Consider the following 25,949-nt stretch of genomic DNA (forward strand, 5'->3'; position numbering starts at 1 on the left):
TATTTACGTGGATAAGTTGCGGCAATTATTTCATTATGCTTTCATACAATTATATTTGCTTGTGTTAATTAAATGAAATCATTATCCCAACTAATATTGGTCACTAATTCCTTTTAGTTCTCACAACCAATGTAAATAGATGGGCCTATATTTTCATAAAGGTTTGACTACTTTTCCAATAGTAAAGAGTGATTTTTATTTTAGTAATGCGTTGAAGCTCTTTCGAATTTTAAGCAACTAATAAGAAATATGCATCACAATGAATGCTATATAGTAACCACAACTAATATGATATAGTTATTACAGCCAATAAGATGGGTATCAACCCCATTTATTTAGTAATTGGAAGTAATATGTTATAGTACCCATTACTATTTTGATTTAGTTGTGATAACTAAATGAAAAGGATACTTTAACTAACTGTGGTCAACTATTTCATTTAGTTACCCAAACTAAATATATAGTTGGGTCTATATTTACTATATTTTATAGTTCTAATAACTGCATATGAGCTTGTACGAACTATTTTTTTCTAAGAGTGTATATGTACTGGTTCACATCTACCGGTTTTGAGGCACTCAATCGGTCAAGTTATAGAGCTCTCGCTCTATGATGCAAGTTTAGTCAGTCGAATCCCCTTTAGATCAAGATTTTTTTGGCATTAAAGGTGTTCTAATTGCATCCACTGAGCTTCACTGAAAAATAATAATGGATGTCCTGATGCACTTCTTTTGCAGGGAAAGGCTTAAGTTCATCTACGGAACGTTGTGGCACTAGTACAGGTTCATAAAATTTGGAATCGTTTCAGTTAGTTGTTAACCGTTTTCGTATTTCAAAAATTATTTCACAAATTCGCTCCCAATGGTAGGCAAACATGCATAATCCCATCAGGTGCATAATCTCGAAGTGCAAAATGCCGGAACTGAGTGTATACATTTATGTACAATTTCTTCGCACACTTTCAAATGAAACTGGGGATTAACGTGATCTAATTTATCTCTACAAAACAATTGTGGAAGTAAATAAAATAATTGGAAGACCTGGGGTGGAATGATAACTTTTCGACACTATCGAATCGATACTATCGATAAATCTATATCTGTTAGATTAAGCGAATGTCGACTTTTTACGCATTGTTGGGACATTCATAATTGTGACATTCTTAAAAGAATGTGACTGTTGATAAATATCTGTATTAGTTACGAGAAGTCCTGCTATCGTTTCAATTTTTCAGAATCTACAATCAATAGTATCGAAAATAAGTTATCACCCCTGGGCTGGAATGATAACTCTTCGATACTATCGAATCGATAGTATCGATAAATCTATGTCTGTTAGATTAAGTTTATGTCGATTTTTTACGCATTGTTAGACCATTTACTGTGACATTCTTAAAAGAATGCGACTGTTGATAAATATCTATATTAGCTACAAAAAGTGCAGCTATCGTTTAATTTTTTCAGAATCGACGGTCGATACTATCGAAAAGAAGTTATCATGTCACTCCTGTTTTTTTAGGAATATGCGATAATTTGTATATCAATGTGGCCCTATAGCTCAAAATAGCCCCACCTCCCCCTAAACGGCTTAAATACGATAAGTGCTACTTTTTCAGTAGAAATATTTTTTTCAGATTTGGAGAATAAGAACTGTCGCTAAAACATACGGGCGAAAATGCGGTGCTACATAAACTGTCCCACCATCCCCTATCTGAATAAATATTGTATTTAATTTTTGTATGTGCTGTGTGCTTTCGTTAGGAGAGCAAATGAGTCTACATATTGTGTTTGACTCAGCAAAATTCCAACATTTTGCTAATTTCTACACCCCGATTATTCCTGAATGAGTGAATGAGATAGATAAAAAACAATAATCATTCTAAAACAAATTTAGATATAAAATGTGCAAACAAAAGTAGTGGTTTTTGCATTAAATATGGAAATTAATTTAAGATAACTAAAACGTTTCCCATAAATTTTCCATGGTCCAAAATTACAAATAACTGGGGTATGGTGGAGTTGGATATAATAATGGTGTGTCTTAAACCTTAATAATTTCTGTAGGTTATACCAGCGTTCTACATCCGAACTTCATTATATAGCAAGTCCACCTTCCTTTTCTTGTGCAGATGAGGGAGGCCTACATACATAGGGTCGGGCACCCCACCTAAATGCTAGTCCACATGAATATTTGCGGTAGAGTAATGTGCAAGCTAGTACCACCCTCGGGGCGGATTTATTTAGGATTGGGCAATTGAGGGGACAGTATCGCCAGTCCAACTAAATTATTTTACATGTCGACCGGGGCACATAAGGAAGTAATTATCGCACAGTGGCCACTAGGGAATGGGATGGTTGAAACATAAAAGAGGTGGTCAACTACAAATGTCCACACATCAAAAGGTATTACCAACCGATGCAATCGATTCATGACAAGTTAATTTGGTCCCCAGTCGACATTAGAAATTGTTTCCTATATATAGCTTTTGTGACTATCCTTTTCGCTTTAACATTGCACTAGTAACCGAATACAAACATTCTATCGTTTTCTGTTGCGGATGTTGAAATTTTTCTGGTCACGTCACTATATGTCGCTATTCCTTTGGGTTTGTCATGCAATTTCTGAGGCAGAGCTTCTATACTACTTAAGGTTAGAATAAAGTGCTAGAAAATTTCTTCGAAAAACTATTTAAACATTTCAAGGATAATTAATTTTGCCAACTCTGAGTGTATTACATAAAGACCCACATTTGAGTAAAATGATATAGAATTTCATGAAAATTTTGAATATTTTCATACAGCCGGATTATATTGAGATTAATCCTAATTTTGTCGAGCCAAACGTGAAATTGAATCCTCATTGACAGATGGGATTTGATGATTTGATTATATTGGATTTGCCTCACTCGCATCAATAATTTCTGAATGTTACAAAAATAAATTTGCAAGACAAAAAATTAGATTAGAGTTAGAGTTTTGGTATAATCCAATAGCATGCTAATGCGGTGATGTAAATGGCCTCATAGAGTTTCCTTTTCCTCAAAGATTCTAAATTACTTCATATGACTGTGTAATTAGTTTTTCTGGCTAGGAAAAAAGAAAAATAATAACTAAAGTCTTTTATTCATAACTCTGTGGAAAAATCATTATTTTTAAATTACGTGCATAAATTTTCTGCCATATAGCTATTTTCTTCCCAAACTCTTTACTATTTCCTTGGCAATGACAAAGAGGAAAACTTAGAGTGGAAATTCTCACTGAACTTTACCACCAGCACAATATAAACCTACATTGACAATACATACCATATCTTTTCTATTCATAATGGCCAACTTTTTTTGCTTTTCCTTAATAAATATATTTTTTGCTCTCACATATCACTGTATATGAACGATTTCGTTCTATATTTATTTAAGTCGATTTTGAATAGGTTATCATCCCATCGTTGTCATATAAGAATATTAACAAATTTAAAAGTATGGAAAGAAATTACCAATTAAAATTTGGAAAAAAATAAGCCTCATTTTAAAATCAGGAAATAGTGAAATGATAGGGGAAAGTGACCTGCCTTTGAATGCAGCAGACCTTTGAATGCTTCATTTTTTTCTTATTTTCCAAAGCTAAAATTCCATTTTGTTAATCGAAGTTAATAGAAAATAGAAATGAGAGAAATCCGAAAAAGTTAAAATAACATTCCGGAAATGTTAATTTTACCCTACAGTATTGATCCAAAATCGGTGTAAATATTACCTTTTTTAGGTATATTAGGGGTTAAAGTAACCCTATTTCATGTAATTTTTACCCTTAAAGAGGTGTAAAATTAACATTAAAAAATGTTGATATATTTTTACACCTAAAAAGTGTTAAAGTTCTGAGGAAAAAAAGTTAATCGCACCCTCTTTTTTTCTCAGTGTATTAACTATTCACGAAATAGAATTTTTGCTTTGAGAAATAATAGAAAAATTGAAACATTCAAAGGCTACTGCGTTCAAAGGCAGACCACTTTCCCCTATATATCTTATGCCCTAGACACACTTACGACTTAAGCCGAGAAACGACTTAGTGGAAAATGATGGAAATGTATTTGACCATTATCTAATATAATTACGCTAAGCCGTCTCTCGGTTAATCCTCAGATCCGTCAAGGCCCTTAGGCTTGGGTTTTATGATAGAGAAAATTAAATTATTTGTTTATTTATTTTTTATTACCGGTGATTATTTATTTTGATTTTGTTTACAAATTTTTGATGGTTTACAATGTGAATGAGAAATATTCCTTCAGATACTTTTCATCATTTCAGCAGTCGAGTTGGGATCAGGGGTCCCAACGGCTTAGAGCCGAACGCTTTTACCACTTGCACCATGGACTCCCTAATTAACCATTCAAAAATTAAAAAGAAAAGTTTCAAATGTAGGTGTTTTAAATGAGGTTGTTATGTATATAGAGCTAGTAAATCTTCAAAAGAAAAAAATCACATTAACGAATTTAGAATTATTGTTTATTGCGCATTGTCTAAAAAAACAATTTAAATATAATTCCATGTTCTTAATTCCTATTTTAAAATTAAATAATTTAATTTATATGATACTATTGCCGTATTCGAGATTCAGTTTTTAGCAAAGTAATACTGAACTTGTGAAATAAAACCCTTAAAGAGGTAGTGAAAACGAAGTAAGAAACATTGCTGAAAAATATAAGCTACGATTTATATTAGCGTGGTTGGGTTTTTGTTATGAATATACACAATAAGCGAAAATCCAATAAAAATGGCTCAAACAGACCTATAAAAAACGAACAAAAACATCTTCCATTGTTAAAATCGTAAAAGAGACCAACAAGAGCAAACGTAATATTGGGGTAGCTATAAAATAACACACCCCCCATTTCGTACCACCTTTTTTGCCTCTCCTCGACACATAATCATCTGGAGAGATGTGCGTATCACATGTGCTTGTGACTCGGGGCATATTTTCAAATGCGATTTTCTCTTTGGCATATCAACGATACCAAAAACCCCCTCAAAATACTTCTCTATTTGTCTCAAACGGTTTACAGAAGTATCACCGACGGGTGTAAGAGAAAATGGTTGAATTTTTCCAATTGAGTCCCTCTCAATGTACGATTTACTCGCATCTGTATCTTCTATTGTGCTTAGTGGTGTTTCCATACCTTTCGTGGAGAGAGAGAGCTTTTAGATAAAGAGAAGAGAACTTAAGGCATAATCGACTTATAGTAACTGTGACTTAGGTGACTTATTTCTAGACAAAACACGGTTGGCATTAAATACTTTATTAAGTACTTAGTACAATGCTTTAGTATTTCAGGATAAAGAATAATCAACTTTTTACTAAATTTGTGACAATGAGACAAACAGCAGCTTTTGGTGACGAATAGTGAAAATAACTAACCATGGCTTAAGTGCAAGAATATGTACTAAATTAAGGCTTAAAACTTACTAAATTAAATAGTTTATATTAAGGGCGTTTCCAAATAGCTATTTCATCCACATAATTGTCTTATGGAATCTTATTGCGACATTATATTCTACAATACAATTTGGAGAAAAAATGCTTCTTTAGTTATAAGTACTTTTTACTAAGTGCATTAATTGGGGACTTTAGACTAAGCACTTTTTAGGTAATTACTCTAAGATCTATAAGACATTTTTTTTTGTTTCTTGGGAACCGTATTATATTTTTTTGCATATTCGGCACAATTGATCTCAGTTCTGTTAATTGATCTGGAAGTACATTTTTTAGTTTTGTCCCTTTACCGCCGCGCGTCACTATTTTCGTTAATGCCTTAATTAAGGGCTTATTAAGTATTAATTTTATGCACTTTCACTTAGTCAAACATTTTTTTAAGCACGAATAACGTCTTTAATTATAACACCTCACTTTGTGTTACTGGAGTCGCATTTATTTAAAATAACTATAACTATTTTAGGCACTCAATGGGTCAAGTAGTAGAGCACTCACTCTATGATGCAAGTGTTCCGAGTTCAAATCCTCTTTAGGTCACCAGGAAATTTTCTGGCGTTAAAAGGTGTTCGGATCGAATTGCATCCAGTGAGCTTCACTGCACCTAATTCCACGGGCATGGGACCGATAACCTCATTCCGTACAGGAAAAAATAATAATGCATGTCTAGAAATCCCCTTGTGGGAAGGCCTAGTTCCTCCATGGAATGTTGTGCCAGCATTATTATAACTATTTTAATTTAAAGAATAAATTTTTCAAGTTCAATTTGAAGGTGTCCTATTTTGTCGCTCAATTATCTGAAATTCATTACAATCTCAATTTATATGGTCTGAAATGAAAACCTTACATCATTGGATCGGGCCTAATTTTCACATGAACACTTCTCCACAATCATAAATGACGAATATAGCAAAGGTTCTCAAATATGAACGATGGCTGAATTCAAAATGTTTTGTGACGAAAGTTTTGCATGCAATCTCAATTATTGTCATTTTCTTCTGGTGCTTCCTCAATAATATCGTATTATATTAACTTCCTCAATATATTCCATTTATTTAACATTAAATTTTAATGATAATTTCCCTAAAGTTTTTTTCTTTTAATTTAGGGTAAATGCATTTCACATGAATTCCGTTACGTTTTTGAAAATATTCTTCACTTTGAGGATTGTGAAATGTCATCCTCCAAACGTTCATATTTGAGAAACTTGACTGTAAGGGTGGAGAACATTTAACTTAGGGCTTTATTCTATTTTCAAATGGAAATGAACCCCATCGTAAAGCTTCACAATTAGTTTTTGGAGCTAAATTATATCACGATAAGATCAAGTTCCATCTAGGAAAAACAACTTTATTTCGAAGGTGACACAATTCAAAGATACCCTAATACCCTCTACTACAGTAGACTCTCTCTCAATCGGGCATATGGGGAAAAATGTTATGCAAATTATCAAGAGATTCGAGCGTCAAAGTCATTGTAAATTCCATAAAAAGCGCTCAATTATAAAGAATCACGATAAAATAAGAAGAATTACACCGAATTTGAGCAAATTTGCTTCAAAATCAAACGTGAAAATTGTCTACAAAATTTCTCGCCCGATTGAAAAAGAGCATATTGAGCGAGATTCTACTGTATCACTAGAAACTAATTTGTCCGATCATGCGGCCTATATAGATTGGAGCAAATTTTGATTCATTGAAAATTTGTTGAAATCCTTGAAAAGTCTTAACTGAATCGGTTCCACCCGGTAATAACCTAGCTATAAACCGATAATTAACATGTAGCTTACTAATAGTAGCGGTATAGTGTCATGCGTTCAAGAGTTTTACAGAATTGGGACACTGCCATCGTTTTTTTTTTTTTACTAAAAATACATAATTTTCTAATGATTGCATGCTTTCTTATATCCTTTGTCTTTCAAAGTTCTAAGATCTAAGCTCATTTTTCCTAAATATCTGAACTTTATAAGTTTTCACACCTCTCCATCCAAATTGCACTAGCTGTGATGTCTTCTGTGTGAAACAGAACCGGAGAGACGGTGCGCCGTAGGAAGCGGGAAGAATAAGATAGAGCTTTCGACGGTGAGATACTGTCGACGAAGAAGTGAAAGCCCCGAGTGAGAGGCAAAGTGTGGAAAATGTGGGTGAACAAAGGAGATGGCGTGAGCGAAACAAAGACATTTCGCGAAGGAAAACTAAATTTCAGGGGATGCTTAAGAATGTATATGAAGATAGGGATTGCTAAATGGTTGTATGTGTAAGTGGATCTGTGTGTGTGCATGTCTGAGGGAAAATCGCAAATGATACAAGAAGGATATTTCAGTGGCAAAAATCGATTTCACTCATTTGACTGCTCTACCTTCGAGAAATTTTTCAAGGTTATTTCTGTGTTCGATTTTACCTGTACCGCGCCATGGGTTGGCAAAGGTAACAAAAATTTTCTACACTAATAAAAGCTCTCAAAGATAGTTGGAGAGTGGTAGTCAGATACCGCAGAAGAATTACAAATTTATTGGTCAAACAATGAAAAGTTTCGTGCTATTCGGTGTTTGGTTGGAATGTGTAAATAAGCCCTATGCCCTTCAACTGTATTTATCCAAATGGTTAAGGTTCTGGTTAAGGAATGGGTTTGGGTGTCATCCGAAAGAATAAAGATGTTTGCGATGGGTAGGATAGAAAGAAAAAAAAAGGACAGAGAAAAAAAGGGTGACTCTCTCAAAGAAGTGAAAAACAACGCAAGTGACAATTCCTTTACGATATGGCAAATTGGAAGACCTCCATAGTCAATGACTGTAATATTTACATAGGGCACTGGCATATAGCTCTCCAGCTTTGGAAGAAGGAAAAGCCAAAGGGAAAATCAATAATCTTGTGGGTTTTTTTTTTTGGGGTGATGGGGAGTGAGCATCGTTGATTTCTACAACAAAAGCTTCACACATTGCAAATAACTTGACTTCTGGCTACCCGATTCGCCTTGATACACCACACCATTGTGAGTGCTTAATAGGGTGAAAAATGTTAATTACACGCATCAATTGTGTTACAAAATTAAATGACACCATGTATGAAAGATGAAGATTCTTGATGATAGAGACAAAAGCTTACAATAGAATATTTAATGATGCAAAAGCTAAACGATACTTTCAGCTGGTTTCCTTGATATCACTCCAACATGCTATTTTCCTTTCCAACCGAACCTTCTTTTAATTCAACATTTCACCCAAACTTCCTTATTTCCTGTGTATGAGAATTCTTTGTGACTAATTGTGAGTAAAAAGGGTCAATGGTTTTAAAATGAATGTAAATTTCGTATTTTCTGAGTGAAATGTTTTACTTTTGTCGGAAATTCAGTAGAGAAAACCAATTTATTTTAAAATAAAATCTTTGTATATATAGTTCTCCCTAAGGTCCCCAAGCTTTTCATTTCAATATAAAATTTTCTGAGCAAATGACAACTTAATTTTCCGCATTGTGATATCATCAATATAAGAACATCCCTTTAGAATTCGTGAAATGTCCTGTCAGAAAACTTTTTCTATAATAATTGGATATATAAAGAAAATATAAAACATTCATCCTCTTTTATACCTCTTCTCATCATCTGAACTGTTAACACTGTTTGTTGAAATAATTTTTTATAAGTCTAACTCGCAAGCCACAAAATATTTTTTCTACAAATTTAGGATTTGCACATTTGTTCTTAAATTAGAAATCTATAGGGAAAAATTGCAGAACAATCTAACAAGACACGCACGATAGAAAATGAAAGTTTGATATTATATTTTGTTGGTTTCTTTAACTAATATCATATTTGAAAGCAATACATAATTTCTCAATTTTTGCAGTGATGTTTGCTTTGCAAGAAATAAACCTAAGCTTAAAAGAAATTTTAAATTTTCTTGAAAGAATACTGTCTCAATTTGGTTTCATCTCTAAAAACCGCTTTTAAAACCATTTCGAAAATAGGGCGGTTAACCGGTTTTTCGGTAATCGGTTAACCGTTGTTGGAATCACAACTTCATCCATATTAAAAAACAGACGGACGGAAAGTTTTTACACACAATGCTTGTGATCAAGGAGGGAGTGGCAAAGCACATTCAGGCAAAACCTGAGCTTCATCGGGGGAAATGAAATCTGACCTAGGATGATATAACCACTTTTCGCCAGTGATCCGCTTTTCGCCACTGCTACAGTCTTTATGGAAGCAAATTCCCTAGGCTTGTGTAAGAAAAACTCTTCAATATGAACATAAATTTCTCTAGTGGGTAGAGGCCATTAAATCACTACAGTAGAATCTCCCAAATTCGGGCATTTGGGACTGAAATGTCAACCGAATTAGACACAAATTCGGGCAACAAATTGTTTGAAATGCAACGATTTTTTGTTCATCTGCATACTCATATTGAGTTGTTTACATGCTAATTGCTATTATAAATTTCATGAAAACCTCTTAATAATGCAAAATCACATCAAAGCTAAGACAAATTATGACAAATTTGAGCATATTTGCTTCATTCGATAATCATAATCGAACTTGAAAAATGTCAACAAACTTTTTTCGAATTTAACGGCTGCCCGAATTATAAAGTAGCCCGATCTTAAAAGAGCCGAATTAGCGAGAGTCTACTGTATTTCTTCGATTTAAGAAATAAATGAACCACAAAGTTATTTAAATTTTAGTCCCCCTACTTATATAGACGAAAAACATGTTTAATTAATTTGAATTTATTATTTTGAGTATTTTTAGAGCAATATCTCAATCAGTTGATCAATATATTTTTGTTCATTCATTAAAAACCACTGGGGTAAAATGAGCAAATTCCAAAAGAAAGATACTAGAGACTGGCCATTGGTGACTGTTTGTCTCTATGAGAGATGTTAACAATTACTTCAAAAGTATATTTAAATATAATCAGAGTCATGTAGCATATTTAAACACTTTTTCTTCACTTGATCATAAAAGTCATTCAACAAAACGATTTAACACTTTAGAGTCAAAAAATAAATATCTTAATCCTTCCATATCCTGCTTAATTTTAATTAAGTTCATCGAATATAATATTTCTAATCAAATATGCTACGTGTCATAAAATTAAAAAAAAATAAGATTTTTAATTAAATAACTTGTCTATCGAATATTTAGTTACACTCGTAGAATAAAAAAAATTAGTTACTATTTCTTTTTATATTTTTTAAATTCATCGTGACAAGGACCAAATAGATTCAGGCTAATCTTCGAAAATATTTAACCTGTAAAATTTAACAGTAAAAGATTAGATAAGGAAATTTATGCAATAGAACTGTAATCGAAGATCCTAGGCCCTCAGTATATCAAAGTTTCAGATAAATCTTTGCTGCCAAATTTTACAGGCTAAATATTCTCGAGGACGAGTTTAAGTCTATTTGGGCCTTTATGGCCTCTACACATTAGTAGCAATTTTCGAAAAATATTGTCATTGTAAGAAAATTGAAGTTTCTGCCTATATGGGAAATTTTCATTGAAAAAACATATTTTTAATAAAAATTGATGCCAGTGTCTGATTTTGGTCTTGATACCCCTAAAGTAGTTTCGCATGATTTACCAGTATTAATAAAGTTTTTTAAATGTTAGTTCATGAGGCAAACTTCGTGTGCACACAAGTTCGAGCATATCACAAAGTTTTCCACTATGCAATTTGTTTTAAGAATAGCAGTTTACAACCGATTTAAAACGGCTTAGACGTATCGAAAGTTCTAAGAATCTATCTAACCTTTGACGGCCATTTTTGTATATGGACGAAATGACTACCTACAGTGCCCGCTTCGTTATACGCATGATTGGGAGATAATATGACAGATGTCCGCTTCGTAATCCGGGTGGATTTTTTTTAATTTGTTCAACGTCTCGAAAATATAATACAAGTTTTACTTGTAGAATTAGAATAAAAGTTTTAAAGAAGCTTAAAAAGACATAATTAGAGAATTATATGCTATTATACTTCATTTATTAAACAAAAACATCACAGGATAATTCATTTTCATTGCTGAACATACCATTCATACATGGCCTCAAAATTATGTTAAATGTAACCGTCGATAGCTCGTCCGGATTACGCCGATCCGGATTAGAGAGCGGGCACAGCAACCTATAAAGCATAATTAAAAAAAAAATAAGACGCGTTTTGATCAGTCCTAAAAAACATGGTTTTGGACAGGTAGGGGGTAATAATGAACTTTTGGGTCAACTTATGAGGGTGTCCCCTGAAGGTCCCATGTCTATATCTCTAACCGTTTAGCGTCTAGGTCGGATGACGGCCAAACCGATCAAATGGTCGGTCAATCAGACACATTAAGGGATAAAAAAATCAAGAGATTAGGTTAATCGTCGATTGTATCGACTGTCATCATATCAAAATTACTCTTGTAGCAGAATTTGATGTAAAAGATGACGTTCGTGTGATCGTTTAGATAAAATGAAGATACGATAATAAACGATATAATTGTTGATTGTGTTGATATAACTGCACTCTCGGTAGATTTAGAGTATTAAAATTTACATATAATTTTTATTTTTATCTTAATTTAGCTTTAGAAATTTAGGTTTAGGACAAAAATTATAAAACAAAGAAAGATTCACGGTTCAATAGGCTGTGATGGTAAACGGCGGGGTCTCAAGGTAAAAATGAACGATTTTACAGACCCATAAGAACTTAAATAAAAATACGTAAATATATAACAGGATTATCTGTATTCAAACATTTTGTAGTTTTTCTTTCTCATACAAATAATCCATGAAAATTAATATATTATATAATATTAATATTAATTAAATATATTTATATTATTTATATATAACAACCAATACATTATATTATATATTTCAAACTCTTGATAAATTGTTATACAGATTAGCAACATTATCGACAAGTTTCTATAATAAAAACTTACATTACAAATTTTGAAATTTAGCAATATCATCAACAATGGAAAAGCCCTACTTCGCCTTACACTAACTGTAAATTAAAACGACAATTTCTCAAAATATTCCTACAAATTGGTATTACCTATAGAAGCTTTGAACTGGAAAAATTTGAATTGACTATATTCTTGGATTTCGGGTAAATTAAGGGATAATGCATTTGATTTCAGGCGAATTAAGCCCCCTATGAACATTCGTGAGTTTGATATAAAGAAAATCTTCGAATGGAGAAGTTGGAAAAAGGTATACTCGTATATTCATACGTTGATTCTTTTTTCTTCTTATATTATTTCTCCCACTTTCTCTTCCACACGTCTTCTCTTGTGACTCCATCATCCATGTGCCCTTCTTCGCTGAATATTTTCTCTAGCGGTCCCCTATAAGCCGGCTGTCGGAACTCGGAAGCAGCATATAGGAAATATGTAGTTGTTCTTCTACCCCTCATAATGGCTTTGTGCTCTATAGACACAGTTTCGAACGAAATAGAGAATTGGTTTTCCTGCATTTTCTCTCTGCCTCTGCTGAGCTTTCACTACATATCCCAATACCCATCCCCAATACACACCAGTACATTTTTGTTATAAGGCCAGAATCTTCCTTACAATTGCTCTATATAGCTCAGAGTCTATAGTCACTCCACATTGTGCTTCATTAATTTTAGAGCCGCGTACACTGTACGTGATCTTTTGAATTATTGCATATATATGTATATATATATATATATATATATATATATATATATATACACATATATATATAGACATATATATATCTTGCTACCTGATACAGTTGGCAGGATCAAAATGAAAGTGATTTTATTCGAAAAGACACTTTAACCGCTCTTTTCCGCTCCGTAAATTATCAGTTGCACATACTTATACATACCAACATGCAATATAAAATCAAAAACATGGTGACTTTCTTATTTAAATTGCAATTTATTCCTTATCATTTTTCATGATGAAACAATCTTATATATCTGTATAAGATCATTGGAGAGGGATTTGAGTGCAATTTCGACATGTCCTTGTTCATCCATCGTCTCACTGATTGAAGTGATACAAGTGCTTCATCCTCATCATCTTCAGCCATTCCAAAATTTCTCAACACAATTTCCACTTCACATCTTTTCTGATTTCTTAAGATATATAAATTTTCTGCACAAAGAATAGAAATTCACGCTGAATTTTCTATCAAATTTCGTTATTTGAAGAAAAATGGTGAACATTTTGAATTTGATTTCATCACGCTTTTTGGCTTTTATGGAACGATTTATATGCTGTTTTATATATCCATTTATATATTGATCTAACATTTTATAATAAACACATTTTCAAAATTCTCCACATTATATTACATACATCTTCTCTAAATTCAGAATTATTTAATACCTTTCCAGACCAAAAACGTTTTAAATAAAGAGGAGGATTTATTCTTGGTGCAAAACTGAAAAGGAAAAGAAACCTTTTGAGGTGGGCGAAAACGAGAGAAAATTTATTTCTCCAATAACGTGGTATCTCGCATAATATGTTTCTACATGTGCATTTGAGGTGTTGACAAACGGTGAGTTTAATATTTAATTTGAGACAACCTTTTTTATTGCTTTAAGAATATGGAAGTCAGTTTGAACATATATCGTGCTTGAAATTAGGAATATAGAGCTTTGGACAGTAAATCAACAGTTTTGTCAGTAAAATAATTAATTTTGGCTAGTTAAAGAAGCAAAATTAATCAGAAATGACTTAAAACCAAACTTAAATTACCAATACACAGATAAACATTTTTTTTTCAAAAATATTTCATTACATTTAAAATTTTCGGTTTTTGCTTTGATTCTACTAGCCAAATTTTATTTTTATTGGATCTATCTATTTACTGAAATTCTGCTAAAATTACTGCAACTGAAATATTAGAGCAAAAGTGATCAGTTTCCGGAATTTCTGGAATTTTTGGATTCGTGTCCATTATTTTGAAATCACTAATTCATAAATGTTGAAAAAATTAGATGGTCAAAATTGGTTTTGTAAAAAAAAAATATTTCGAAAACAATGCTCAAATTTCAGTTATTTTACAAGTTTATTTGCTTGAATTATTTAAAACTATATGGATGTATAAAGAGGTTCATAAGGGCTATCTATGGAGGAATTTTTAAGCCTGGTTTTATTATACATTAAAAGATATTTGACTTTGAAATTTTTGGATTGGCATATATTTTCCTTCAAGTTGTCTGTTTTTCCGCACAATCTTGGTTGCACGACAATTTATCCTTAAATATTGCAAAATCTATGAATTAAATTTTTTCTTACCCAATTAAAATTTCATCATACCAAAACGACAAAAAAATTGTATTGAAGAAAATTTTCCATTGGCTATAAGTAACAATATCCTTAAGGATACTGTTACAAAATCAATTTGCCACGTGAAGTAGCAAAAAAAAAAAGAAGAAAGTAAAGCTCCCCGCATCGTCTTTCAGCCATTTGCTCTGGCTAAATAAAACCGCAATGGTGCTTTTCTCTCATACTATGACATTGATTCTAAAAAAAGAATCCGAAAAAATTCTACATAGCGCTTAACTTGCAGGTCAGAGCTTCATTAAGTGGGACACTTTTGGGGATTTATCCACTACATAGTACAATATCTAAATAAAATTCTATAGTAGGAGGAATATGTTGCCTTTTAAAAGAAAATTGATTCAATATTTATCTACACTTTGCTATCAAAAAGGCGAATATGGAAAAATTGATTTTGAGGTTTTCAATTAGGTGGGCGAAAGCACAGCTAAAGTAAAATATCATTTTACCCAATATTACCCATCGTGGGAGGACACAATGAGATAATATTGGCTATTCTGATTCTGGAGTATTGATTTTGTCACTTAAGTGCTATATCCTAATAAAAAACAAACATTTTATCAATTTTAACTGGGGTTTTCTATACAGTTTCCACTTTTCGTTGAAATAAAAATAGACTTTATTCAATTGTTCCCTAGCATTGTAGCAGCAGCACATATTTATGCAAACCTTCACCTGGTCGGTAGGGCCCTATCAATCACACCTATAATCACTTTTGGATAGATACTAAGAGACAAAGAGAATTGTTTGTACGGTCATATTCCGGATAACACAAAGTAATTTTTCCTTTCAGTATTTTGGAAATCCCTTTAATTAACCATATCGTTTTTCAATACTTAATAGATTTATTTAATGATTCTTTTTCACGAAATTGAAGTATTGTATTAGCTATTAAAATATAATATTATTATGGGTCATATTCATTAAAAATACGTTGAAAAAACAAGGTGTTCGAAGTTTGAAATGCCCGATGGTAGCGCGCTTTTCCGTAGTTCGGTTTCAAATTTTACTCTATTGAACTGCTCATGAAGCAGAAATCATAACTCTTTTGTTTTGTAATTGAATATCTTCACAAATAGATCGTGGATTATGAAATAGCTTTTGGATGTTTACGATCTTTCGACTTAAGTTAATTAATAAGGGATATATTCATCTTGAAACCAATCGTAAAGGGTTAGATCCTCAGAGTAATACTACGGAGAGGGCAGAAGACGTTTGAATAAAAAATCAGTGTAGGGTAACTGTGCCAAATTTCGGCATAGTTGCGTGCAAGCGCCAAAGTCTCAAGTTTGAAATGTAACATTTTTAATACAAATTGATTTTTTTATTTCTTCTTTTTAAGGAGTGTTGCTTGGGACTTTATACGCAGTTTATCATTTTCATTTTCACACCAATCATTCTTATTCCATTTTAAAATAAATAAAAATGTAGACACAGCTTTGGTGGCTTATTTCGGCCACCTACATTCTTAAAGTTCCTTGCCTTCCCAGATTTTTTTCAGTGTCTTTTCACACTATCTCATTTATCGAAACAATTTTTTTGTTATGTTTTTGCATTGTATGATCTCTGGAGTACGCAAAAACTAAAATTCATTGAAATTCGAGGAACAAAAAAAGTGGCCGGAATTGCAAGCCGACCGGAATTTGGCACACTTACCCTAAGTTTTCATATAAAATAATTTTCTTCAAATTGAATAAAATTAGTGTAACCTGTACTGAATTCTCGGGCGATGCATGCACTTTTATAACGAATTGAATCACTTCACGCTTTTTTTGCTTATCAAAAAATCGAGAAAGATATTCTTTTCCTTTTGTGGAAGAACATTTTATTTATACCGGACCTCGGTCGCTAGACATCTAAATCTAAAAAGAAAGTTGAACATGTACTCACTAAAGGAAACCCTCAGATTCAAGTTCTTCACTGATCATGAAACTTTATATTTACACTTTCAAGCACTGTACTACATCACTAAACAGGATCCACTCCACTTCTTGGCCAAAAAAGTCATCTTTGTCTTAAAAACTGTTCACTAAATTTTACTAACACTCTGAACAACAATTGAAAAACACATGCGTTAAGGAAACTCGATTTTATTTGAATTTTTGAGGTCGCTTCAGATTATCCTTAAAAAATGTCCTAGCGCGTCCTCTCCGTAGTATTACTTTGAGGTCTGAGGTTAAATCTCATCGCTAATTATTTTTAGTTAAGTTTTTTTTTACAATTTCGGTTTGCGTGCATTTTTATTTATCTTCAAAAATCAACATATAAAAATTTAAACAAATTCCAAAGTTATATTCTACCCAGCTTGTCAGAGATTACTATTAGATTACAGTAGGGACGGTTCCTTGCAAGCATCGCTACATCCAGGCTTCTTTTTGGGTCCATTATGCATCTCCAATTAAATTATCTACTGTTAAGCCAGAAATTATCATAATGTCACCAACCACAATAGATGTAAAACAATGTGTGACTTAAAAATTAAAGATTTTTGAGAATATTTTCTTAGAAGCATGTAAAATTTTTATATACATTCTATTGCAGTTGAAAAGTATATATTGATAAATTAATGCTTTATCATGTATTATTTAGAGTTTGACCTGATGCTAAAGTAATTCTATTTTCAGTTATATTACTGTGAGTCATATTATACTAAAAATAACATTTTATATTGTGCTAATTTAAAATTTATCAGCAAGAGATGCATTATACCTGTTCTTCTTCATTATTTTTAATTTATGAATAAGATAGCGCGCAACTGGGCTATTGCCAAAATTCATATTGTCAATGATAAGGGGAAAAATGTTGAATTTCAAAGTATGAAAAGAAGCACTTGAAAAGGCCTTGTTTATGCTTTAGGGCTGTTGTGTAAAGAAAATCTTATGAAAAACCTCTGTGAAACACATTCTAACATTTTGTCATCCTTTAGAAAAGTAGATGATATACCCCCTAAAGGAGTTTCCTTTTCTTCCTTAATAGGTTTCTCCAGGATGGAGATTCGGGGCATTGTTGTCACCACAATGCGCCCCTTCACAGGCATCCACAGCGGTGTTGACCAAATGTTTGTAATATGTCTCTTGAGTCTACTTGGAGTGATGTGCCAATTGGCGGAGGGTCGTCACCACGACCTAAGCAATACGCAATCATTTAAGTCGGGGCCAAAGCACATTGCATCCGTGGAAGCGGCAGCGGTGTCAGTCTTAGGCGAATCAACATTAGAAGTATCAAGCGAGAGTGATGGTAAGTTTATGAAAATATTTTCTCATCCCAGAATAATATGTCTGACCATCCTAATTTGATCCTTTCTTGACGTTCGTAATTTTCAATCATCCCTCAACATATCGCACGTTTGCAATCGAATTGACATACTGGACTTTTCTTTGCAATTTACGAACTGTAGTAGGAAAATTTATTCATTTTCAACTAATTGTTCATAATGTTATTGGAATTGCCGCCTTAAAACATTTGAGTTATCATTCCACTGCTTTCTAACCTTCGTTGCTTCACGAAAGTATTCTCAGTTAATACTAATACGTTTGTTTTAAATATTCCTAAATCATAAATAAAAGTTTTCATAACCCTCAGCATTTATTATTTCTGTATTCTTATTAGCATTAATTTAAATGTAATATCGTAATAAAATTGAAATTATTTCACAAAAGAAATTAATTGGTGAGGAAGATCAAAATTAAGGGAAGTGTACCACGGATCGGAATGTTAAGAGACGTGCTCCATAGTTAGTTGAATATATGAGTTCCAAAACACTATTTGGTATTTTTTTACATGCCAATTGATATATTAGTGATCCATTTAATCATTTTTGTTTATCGATACTTTTGCTAATTACGGAAATTAATAATATATGGGTGTAATTGTAAGGATGCAATGTGTTCCGCGAATCGGAAGGGACTTAATAAGGTGTTCCACGGATCGGAAGAGGGTGAGCCATGGATCGGCAGATGTTTTTGATGAGGATACTCCTGATTTCTTGGCATCTAAGTCACTCTACAAGGCTTCATTGAAGCTTCTTTGTCATCCTTACACTGTGTACTGTGTATTTACATGATACAACTTCTAAAATTGTTAAATTTAATGAAAATTTCACTGGTAAATTGTTCTATCACAACAAAAACATCTAATAATGGCTGTGAAGATGGCAGCTGAGCGCGCTGAGTGCAATTTTCCACGAAAAAAATGTGCCGATTCGAGGAAGAGATGAAAGAAAACGTACTTGTTCGCAAAAAATAATTTATTTTCATTATTCCTTGCCGAAACAACAAAAAAAGTGCATTGATAGTGAAATTAGAGTCACTGAATATTCATTTTTTAATTAAAACTGATTTGTAAATCATTTTAATCAAACCTAATTCCTCATATTCTTGCAGACAAATTCTCGCGTGAAATATTGAGAAAGTGATGAATGGCAGATTTTTTTTGCTAAGACTCTGATACAGTTATTCAATAATTTAGGTAAATAATAGCAATTTTGTTTGAAACTCGACGAGAAAATTGGTTCTGTAGATTAAACATGAATTAACGTGATGCATATTGCTAAAGAAAATTACTGAAATACAGTGAATAATTTTCAAAAGTACATTTTATTTTGGGGTGCCGATGCGGGACAACCTTCCGATCCGAGGAACACTAACAATCGCTGGTACATTTACCTTATTTCATTATGAAACCAAGTTCAAAATATTTGCATGATTTTTTGCAAAAATAACTCTGAGTTTTAAGGCTTACCCATATGGATAAACTGGGTTAATTTCTTATAAATTAAGATTTTTTGTATAAAATTTAACTCAGGATTCGACTATTAATGGCAAATGATCTATACAATTCTGAAAAATCAATAAAATTTTTTGCTATTTGGGTTTTTGAGACCTTAAAAAACTGGGCTAAACCTCTAGTCATAAGACCACTTTACAAAGGTTTGATTTCACATTCTTCAGAAATTTTCTAATTAATTTTTGATATTTGAAAACATATTCATTAATCAGAGTTGATTTATAACTTACAGTAGGTTAGCAGTTTTAGTTATGCTACCTGAAAATATGTTCAAAAAGGGTTATGCTAATTTGTTTGCAAAAGAGCGATATATCCTATTTTACACACGCTTACACACCCAACACACCTTAAAGTTAATTTCCTCTGCAGCGTCCCTAACTAATATTAATTTAGATTAATTTCAGTACGCCCATCCTCATTCCATCCTGGCCACTTTTCTCGTCTGATGATGAGGGATAAAATGCACTTGAGTTGAATGAAATTGTACCCAAGCTCCATTTAAATTTTCTCCAGTTTTATGATACATATACCTGGGGTGTAATATTTGAATACTTGTCCCACTTCTCGTATACGTGCGCCGGTTGCCAGAAAAGTTGTCGGGCCGCTCCATATAAACAGAATACAAATTGCTTTTATATTTATTTTTCAAACATAATCCCTCCTGAGGTAATGCATTAAGTGTTATCTGAAAAAACCATTTAGGGCTTTTCTGTAAGCTCTCTAGATATATCCATACCTTTACGGTTTTAAAGATTTTGTAAAGAAGATTGAGACAAGATTAATTGATCAGGAAAAAGGTATAAGGGAAAATTGTTTTACTTATTGATTTTTATTAATTCCATAATTGAAAAAGTTTCTAGATACGCTGATTAGTATAATGATAGTCAATTGTATGTTGCTTTTATATTGTGAATATTCTGGATGTAACAAAATCTGATTTATGTGGAAAATCAGACAAATATAAAGTCATTATGGAATGAAAAGTTTTGCAAAAAAAAGGGCTACATTTAATGAAATTTTTAATTTCAAATCATTAAAATTTGTAAATCTCAAAAATGTCTATCAGTACAGCAGAAATTTGGTCTCATATCTCATATTTTCTCATGGCTTTAAAAGAGATAGTTTAAAAAGACATTCTTATAAAAGATATTTCTAATAGAAGTTATTGAGATTATAACATATAATGAATATTTAATAATTTCCCATCATAAAATTGCAATATCACAAAATCTACAAAAAGTCGACATTGTGCGGGGGTAATAAAAAAGTGCTAAGTGATGTACGTTGTTGGTCAATAATACATTTCTAATAAAAAATGAAAATTGATATTTGGATTAGATTCTAATTACTGCAATATATTCAATCGGAAATAATAGTTTATGATCCTATTCACCAATCATTAATCCATATGAATAATAACATATTGTAAAACTGGGAGTCACCCCCTCGATGAAACGGAAGTATGACAACCACAATTTCCTTTTGACTATTTAATTATTAAAACAGAAATGTGCTAGAGAAAGCACAGAGAGACTCTATTATATGGAAAAAGCTTTGGAAAATAATTGTGGGGAAATTATCTATATAAACTGAAAGGAGTTCTCTAAAATATATTCATGCTATGCATAAAAAAAAACTCAAGGGAATATTTTTTCATCCAAAATGAAAATTCGTCTTATTTAGGCCACAGGCTTTTTTTAAAAGAGAATCTATCATAAAAAAGTTTTGTGGGTTACATGAGAAAAATGTAATATGGAAAAACTGCAGAAACTTGAGTATAGGATTTTCTCATATAGCGATATTTCATATTTTTATTGCTGTAGTGAAGTTATAGGCCATCTTATATTTCTCTGTTAATCCGCTGTAATTCAGATTTTAATCCACCATAATATAGCTGGTGTTGTGTATCTCTCTTACGATATTTACCTTAGCTCTGGGGCATCGTCCCTTACCATGCAATACTCATGTTAAGGGTGTAAATTCTCCCTCCAATTCAGGTTTTTTTTTTCTGGTTTGGGGTGGTCAGCAGAGATATAGCGTGTCACACACAAATTCCCAAAAAGCTTTCCCGTGTGTATAATAAAAATTCACAATGTGCCTTCTGCGAATAAGGCAGCAAGTGCTACAGCAGTATCGTTTCTCTTCCTGCACAGATACAATTTTTACCCCCTATCTTGGCCATGGTGATGCAGTGAGAGTTGTGGATGCGGAATTGGGCACACTGGAGCGTGAAGGTGTGTCTGCTGGGAGTGACGGCACATCTCAGCCACGACGTCGCAATATCAGCCGGCGCGAATCAAATCCGGATGCTGAGGAAAACGATCCTCTGATTGTGACAACGGATAAGGGGAAGGTGAGAGGTGTTACATTAACATCTCCAACGGGTAAGAAGGTGGATGCGTGGATGGGGATTCCGTACGCACAGCCACCTGTTGGTGCACTGCGCTTCCGACATCCACGACCGGCCGAACGGTGGTCCGGAATCCTCAATGCCACAACCCCGCCAAATACGTGTGTTCAGATTGTCGATACGCTATTCGGCGACTTCCCGGGCGCCACTATGTGGAATCCTAACACTAACCTTACGGAGGATTGTCTCTACATTAATGTCGCAGTACCACATCCACGTCCCAAAAACTCACCAGTTATGCTATGGATCTTCGGTGGTGGATTCTACTCAGGAACATCCACACTCGATGTGTACGATCACAGGTATGATTCACTGTTCTTCCTGAACGGAGAATTGAATTTATGTAATGGCTTCGACAACCAGAATTTTCATTTCAATACAAAATCGATAAAATCATTATTATTAATTTAAATGTACCGGGTCATTTATATTTAAACTGTTTCTTATATTATTTAAAGTACAAATTTTATTTAGTTTACAATGTAGAGTACGGCGCGGCGTAGTAATTTTGAAGGGAATATATATTTAAAATATCAGATTTCTTCGAATTTCCTTATTGTTTGAAATATGCAAAAGGAAAAGACCACGCAGAATTCCATGTCTTCGTGGTCTTCCTTTTCTTTTTGCCCATATGAAACAGTCAGGAAATCTCAAAGTTCAAATTTAGATTTTGTTCAAAATTGCCCCTTTTTACCCTATACATGAAAAATGTCCCTTCTCATTCATTCTAAAGATTGAAAAATCTTTAAAACCGGACGAGTATTCACAAATGTGGCAATCGAGTCAGATTCTCTTTGGTCGTGCCAAAGACCTCACCGTCCAAGAGCTGAATGCGCTCTTTTCAATTACAGCTTACCGATGTCAAAGATAGATTTTCTTTTTAAAAATTTAGAAAATTGTCAATTTTTGTCTTTTTCAGATGAATTTTAGGAACTATTGTTCTCGTGCAATCATTATAAATTCTATGCTGCTAAATGCATAATACTAAATAACTTTTCATTTAGTAAAAGTTTCACAATGATTACATTCGGTTTTATATACCCAAAGTAAAAATTTACTTGAGAAAATATATCAAAATTTTGTATAAAAACTTTGAGTAACATGTAAATGATTCGCCCTATTTGTACATAATTTTAAATACCATTATCCATGATCCTTGGCAAGTTACATATCAATTTTTCAAAATTTTATTTTTGCTGTGAACTCATTCAGGCATGTCAATGTGGTAAAAAGGGATTAGTTCACATATAAAGTAGATTTTCCCATTGATATCAACTTCTATCGATAATTTATGTGAATTATTTTCCTTTCGAAATGTTTAAGCTTGATTTCTTAAAATATTTTGTTATGTACTCTAAAAGATATCTATAATCGCTCGTTGTGGCCATTTTAGTCTCAGGGGAGACTGGGGCAAAATATGTCAAAACGAAAATTTCAATATTCACTATTTTCTAAAATAAAAGAGACCGAGGCTTGAAATTTTTATTATAGACAGCCTTCATGATCCTTCTTAAACTTACAAAGTTTCAAGGGATTCGAGGAAGGATTATGCAAAATAAAAAATAATGAAATTTTGAGCCATATTTTTGGAATATTTTGCTTACAGAAAATATCAATACTGATTAGCTCAATTTAAGCACATTTCTCGTTAAGATAGAGAAAAATTATCTTCTACAAAGTTATAGAGGAATAAATTTCCTATAAAAATATGTCTATTTGATATTTTTAACGTTTGCGAGAGGAAAACGTCACAAATTATCCGAAGGCTGACAAAATTTGCCCCAGCAATTTTGACAATCTCCACAAAATCGACTTTTAGAAAATGATTCGAAAATCACATTTCTTTCGAGATAGAGGAAAATAGTCTTCTGCAATGTTGTAGAGCAGTAAATTTCCTATAAGAATATGCTCACTATAAAACAAGTTTTCTCAGAGCTTGTGAAAGAATTAAATATGCGTTTTGACAAGTTTTGCCCCAGTCTCCCTTATATATCATCTAAAATTTCTTATACTTTAGAAAATAAAATAATTAATTTATTTTAAATCAAATTCTACAAGTTTCGCCCCTTTTAAAGATTGATATTAAAGCTAAAAGAAAAAGCACAAACAAAGGAATATTTTTTTTACCATATTCTTGTATGTATCTTTTTTTCGTAAATTGTGTAAAAAGATTATACCTCTCAATATATCACAATTTTAACACTTACAATTTTAATAAAAGTTTTAACAGTTCTGTCTAAGCAATTTTTTTTATAATTTTCGTTACAAAAAAAACTTAAACCAATTATATAAATGATCTTTCGCTCGTATCTAAATATCGTGTAAAAATACGATGTGTTGTACAAGATAATTGGTACTGATCATTGCTAAATTTCCAGTAGAAATCAAGAGAGATTGTAAAGAATCTCAGCTAAAAATACATTTACGTTCGTCAATTTTATCTCAATAAATGATTTTGGTTTACATCTATCTTATAAATCTTTGAACACTTTAGGACCCTTGTAGCGGAGGAAAACATCATTCTGGTATCTATGCAGTATCGTGTGGCTAGCCTGGGCTTCCTCTATCTTGGTACTCCTGATGCCCCTGGCAATGCGGGTCTTTTCGATCAACATCTCGCTCTGCGATGGGTACGAAATAACATTCATAGATTCGGCGGTGATCCTACAAGGGTTACACTGTTTGGTGAAAGTGCCGGTGCTGTGTCGGTTTCCATGCATCTACTGTCGTCTTTATCACATGATCTCTTCCAACGTGCTATCCTTCAGAGTGGTTCACCAACGGCGCCGTGGGCCCTCATTACGCGCGATGAAGCCATCAATAGAACCCTTCGCCTAGCCGAAGCCGTGGAGTGCCCTCACAATCGAGATGAGCTATCTGAAGTGCTGGAATGCTTGCGTAGCAGGGATGCCAAACAACTGGTTAACAATGAGTGGAACAATCTCGGAATATGTGAGTTTCCTTTTGTACCAGTTGTAGATGGATCCTTTCTTGATGAGTCACCACAGAGAGCAATGGCAACTGGCCGTTTTAAGAAGACGGACATCCTCACGGGAAGTAATACTGAGGAGGGATACTACTTCATCATATACTATCTAACTGAATTGCTGAGAAAAGAAGAGGGCATAACTGTAACACGTGAAGAGTTCCTCAAGGTAATACACCCCTTATACACTCTCAATCGAACTGATGCCAAGATATTGCCTCATTACTATTCCTAGGCTGTTCGAGAACTCAATCCCTATGTCAATGGTGCCGTGCGTCAAGCTATCGTATTTGAGTATACAGACTGGACTGATCCGGATAATGCTCATAGCAATCGAGATGCACTGGATAAAATGGTTGGTGACTATCATTTCACGTGCAATGTGAATGAATTTGCTCACAGATATGCTGAGGAGGGCAACAATGTCTACATGTATCTCTACACCCATCGCACCAAAGCAAATCCATGGCCACGCTGGACGGGAGTTATGCATGGGGATGAAATTAACTATGTATTTGGAGAGCCTCTCAATCCTTCACTGACTTATACGGACGAAGAGAAGGAATTCAGCCGGAGGATTATGAGATATTGGGTGAACTTTGCAAAGACCGGGTAGTGTATCTTTAGGACTTTGACCCATTCTTATAGTGTACTGAATACACTAAGTTGTATAACATTTTATTTATTTATTTTTTGTACTTTAGAAATCCCAACCCTGGATTTGTATCAAACCTGCCCGATTGGCCAAAACATACTGCTCATGGAAGACAATACATGGAATTAGGGCTCAATACGACTTACCTCGGTCGTGGACCTCGACTAAGGCAATGTGCTTTCTGGAAGAAGTACCTTCCTCAATTGATGGCTGCCACGAGTGAGTGAGAATCCAATTTTGTCGCTTTCTAACATATATTTTTAAAATTTTAAACATTCAATAGCAATTTGTAGTTATATATGCTACATTAAATCAAGAGTATATT

General features: G+C 33.1%; 1 protein-coding gene across 3 annotated transcripts in view; it reads left to right on the top strand.

Annotated features, from left to right (window-relative positions):
• LOC129808048 (acetylcholinesterase-like) overlaps window positions 1-25,949 on the top strand; it is a 42,706-nt gene that overhangs the window by 4,636 nt on the left and 12,121 nt on the right. The window contains exons 2-7 of one of the 3 annotated variants that reach the window (XM_055857716.1): window positions 13,837-14,000; window positions 17,765-18,025; window positions 21,727-22,285; window positions 24,478-25,138; window positions 25,205-25,581; window positions 25,674-25,843. In XM_055857716.1, the coding sequence (XP_055713691.1) occupies window positions 17,776-18,025; window positions 21,727-22,285; window positions 24,478-25,138; window positions 25,205-25,581; window positions 25,674-25,843 (2,017 nt within the window). In that variant the 5' untranslated portion in view covers window positions 13,837-14,000; window positions 17,765-17,775. Of the gene's footprint in view, window positions 1-13,836; window positions 14,001-17,764; window positions 18,026-21,726; window positions 22,286-24,477; window positions 25,139-25,204; window positions 25,586-25,673; window positions 25,844-25,949 lie in introns of those variants that run through there. The other 2 variants (XM_055857735.1, XM_055857725.1) reach the window with 2 other exon arrangements.

Source organism: Phlebotomus papatasi, chromosome 1 (genome assembly GCF_024763615.1).
Source record: "Phlebotomus papatasi isolate M1 chromosome 1, Ppap_2.1, whole genome shotgun sequence".
Taxonomy (NCBI): Eukaryota; Metazoa; Arthropoda; class Insecta; order Diptera; family Psychodidae; genus Phlebotomus; species Phlebotomus papatasi.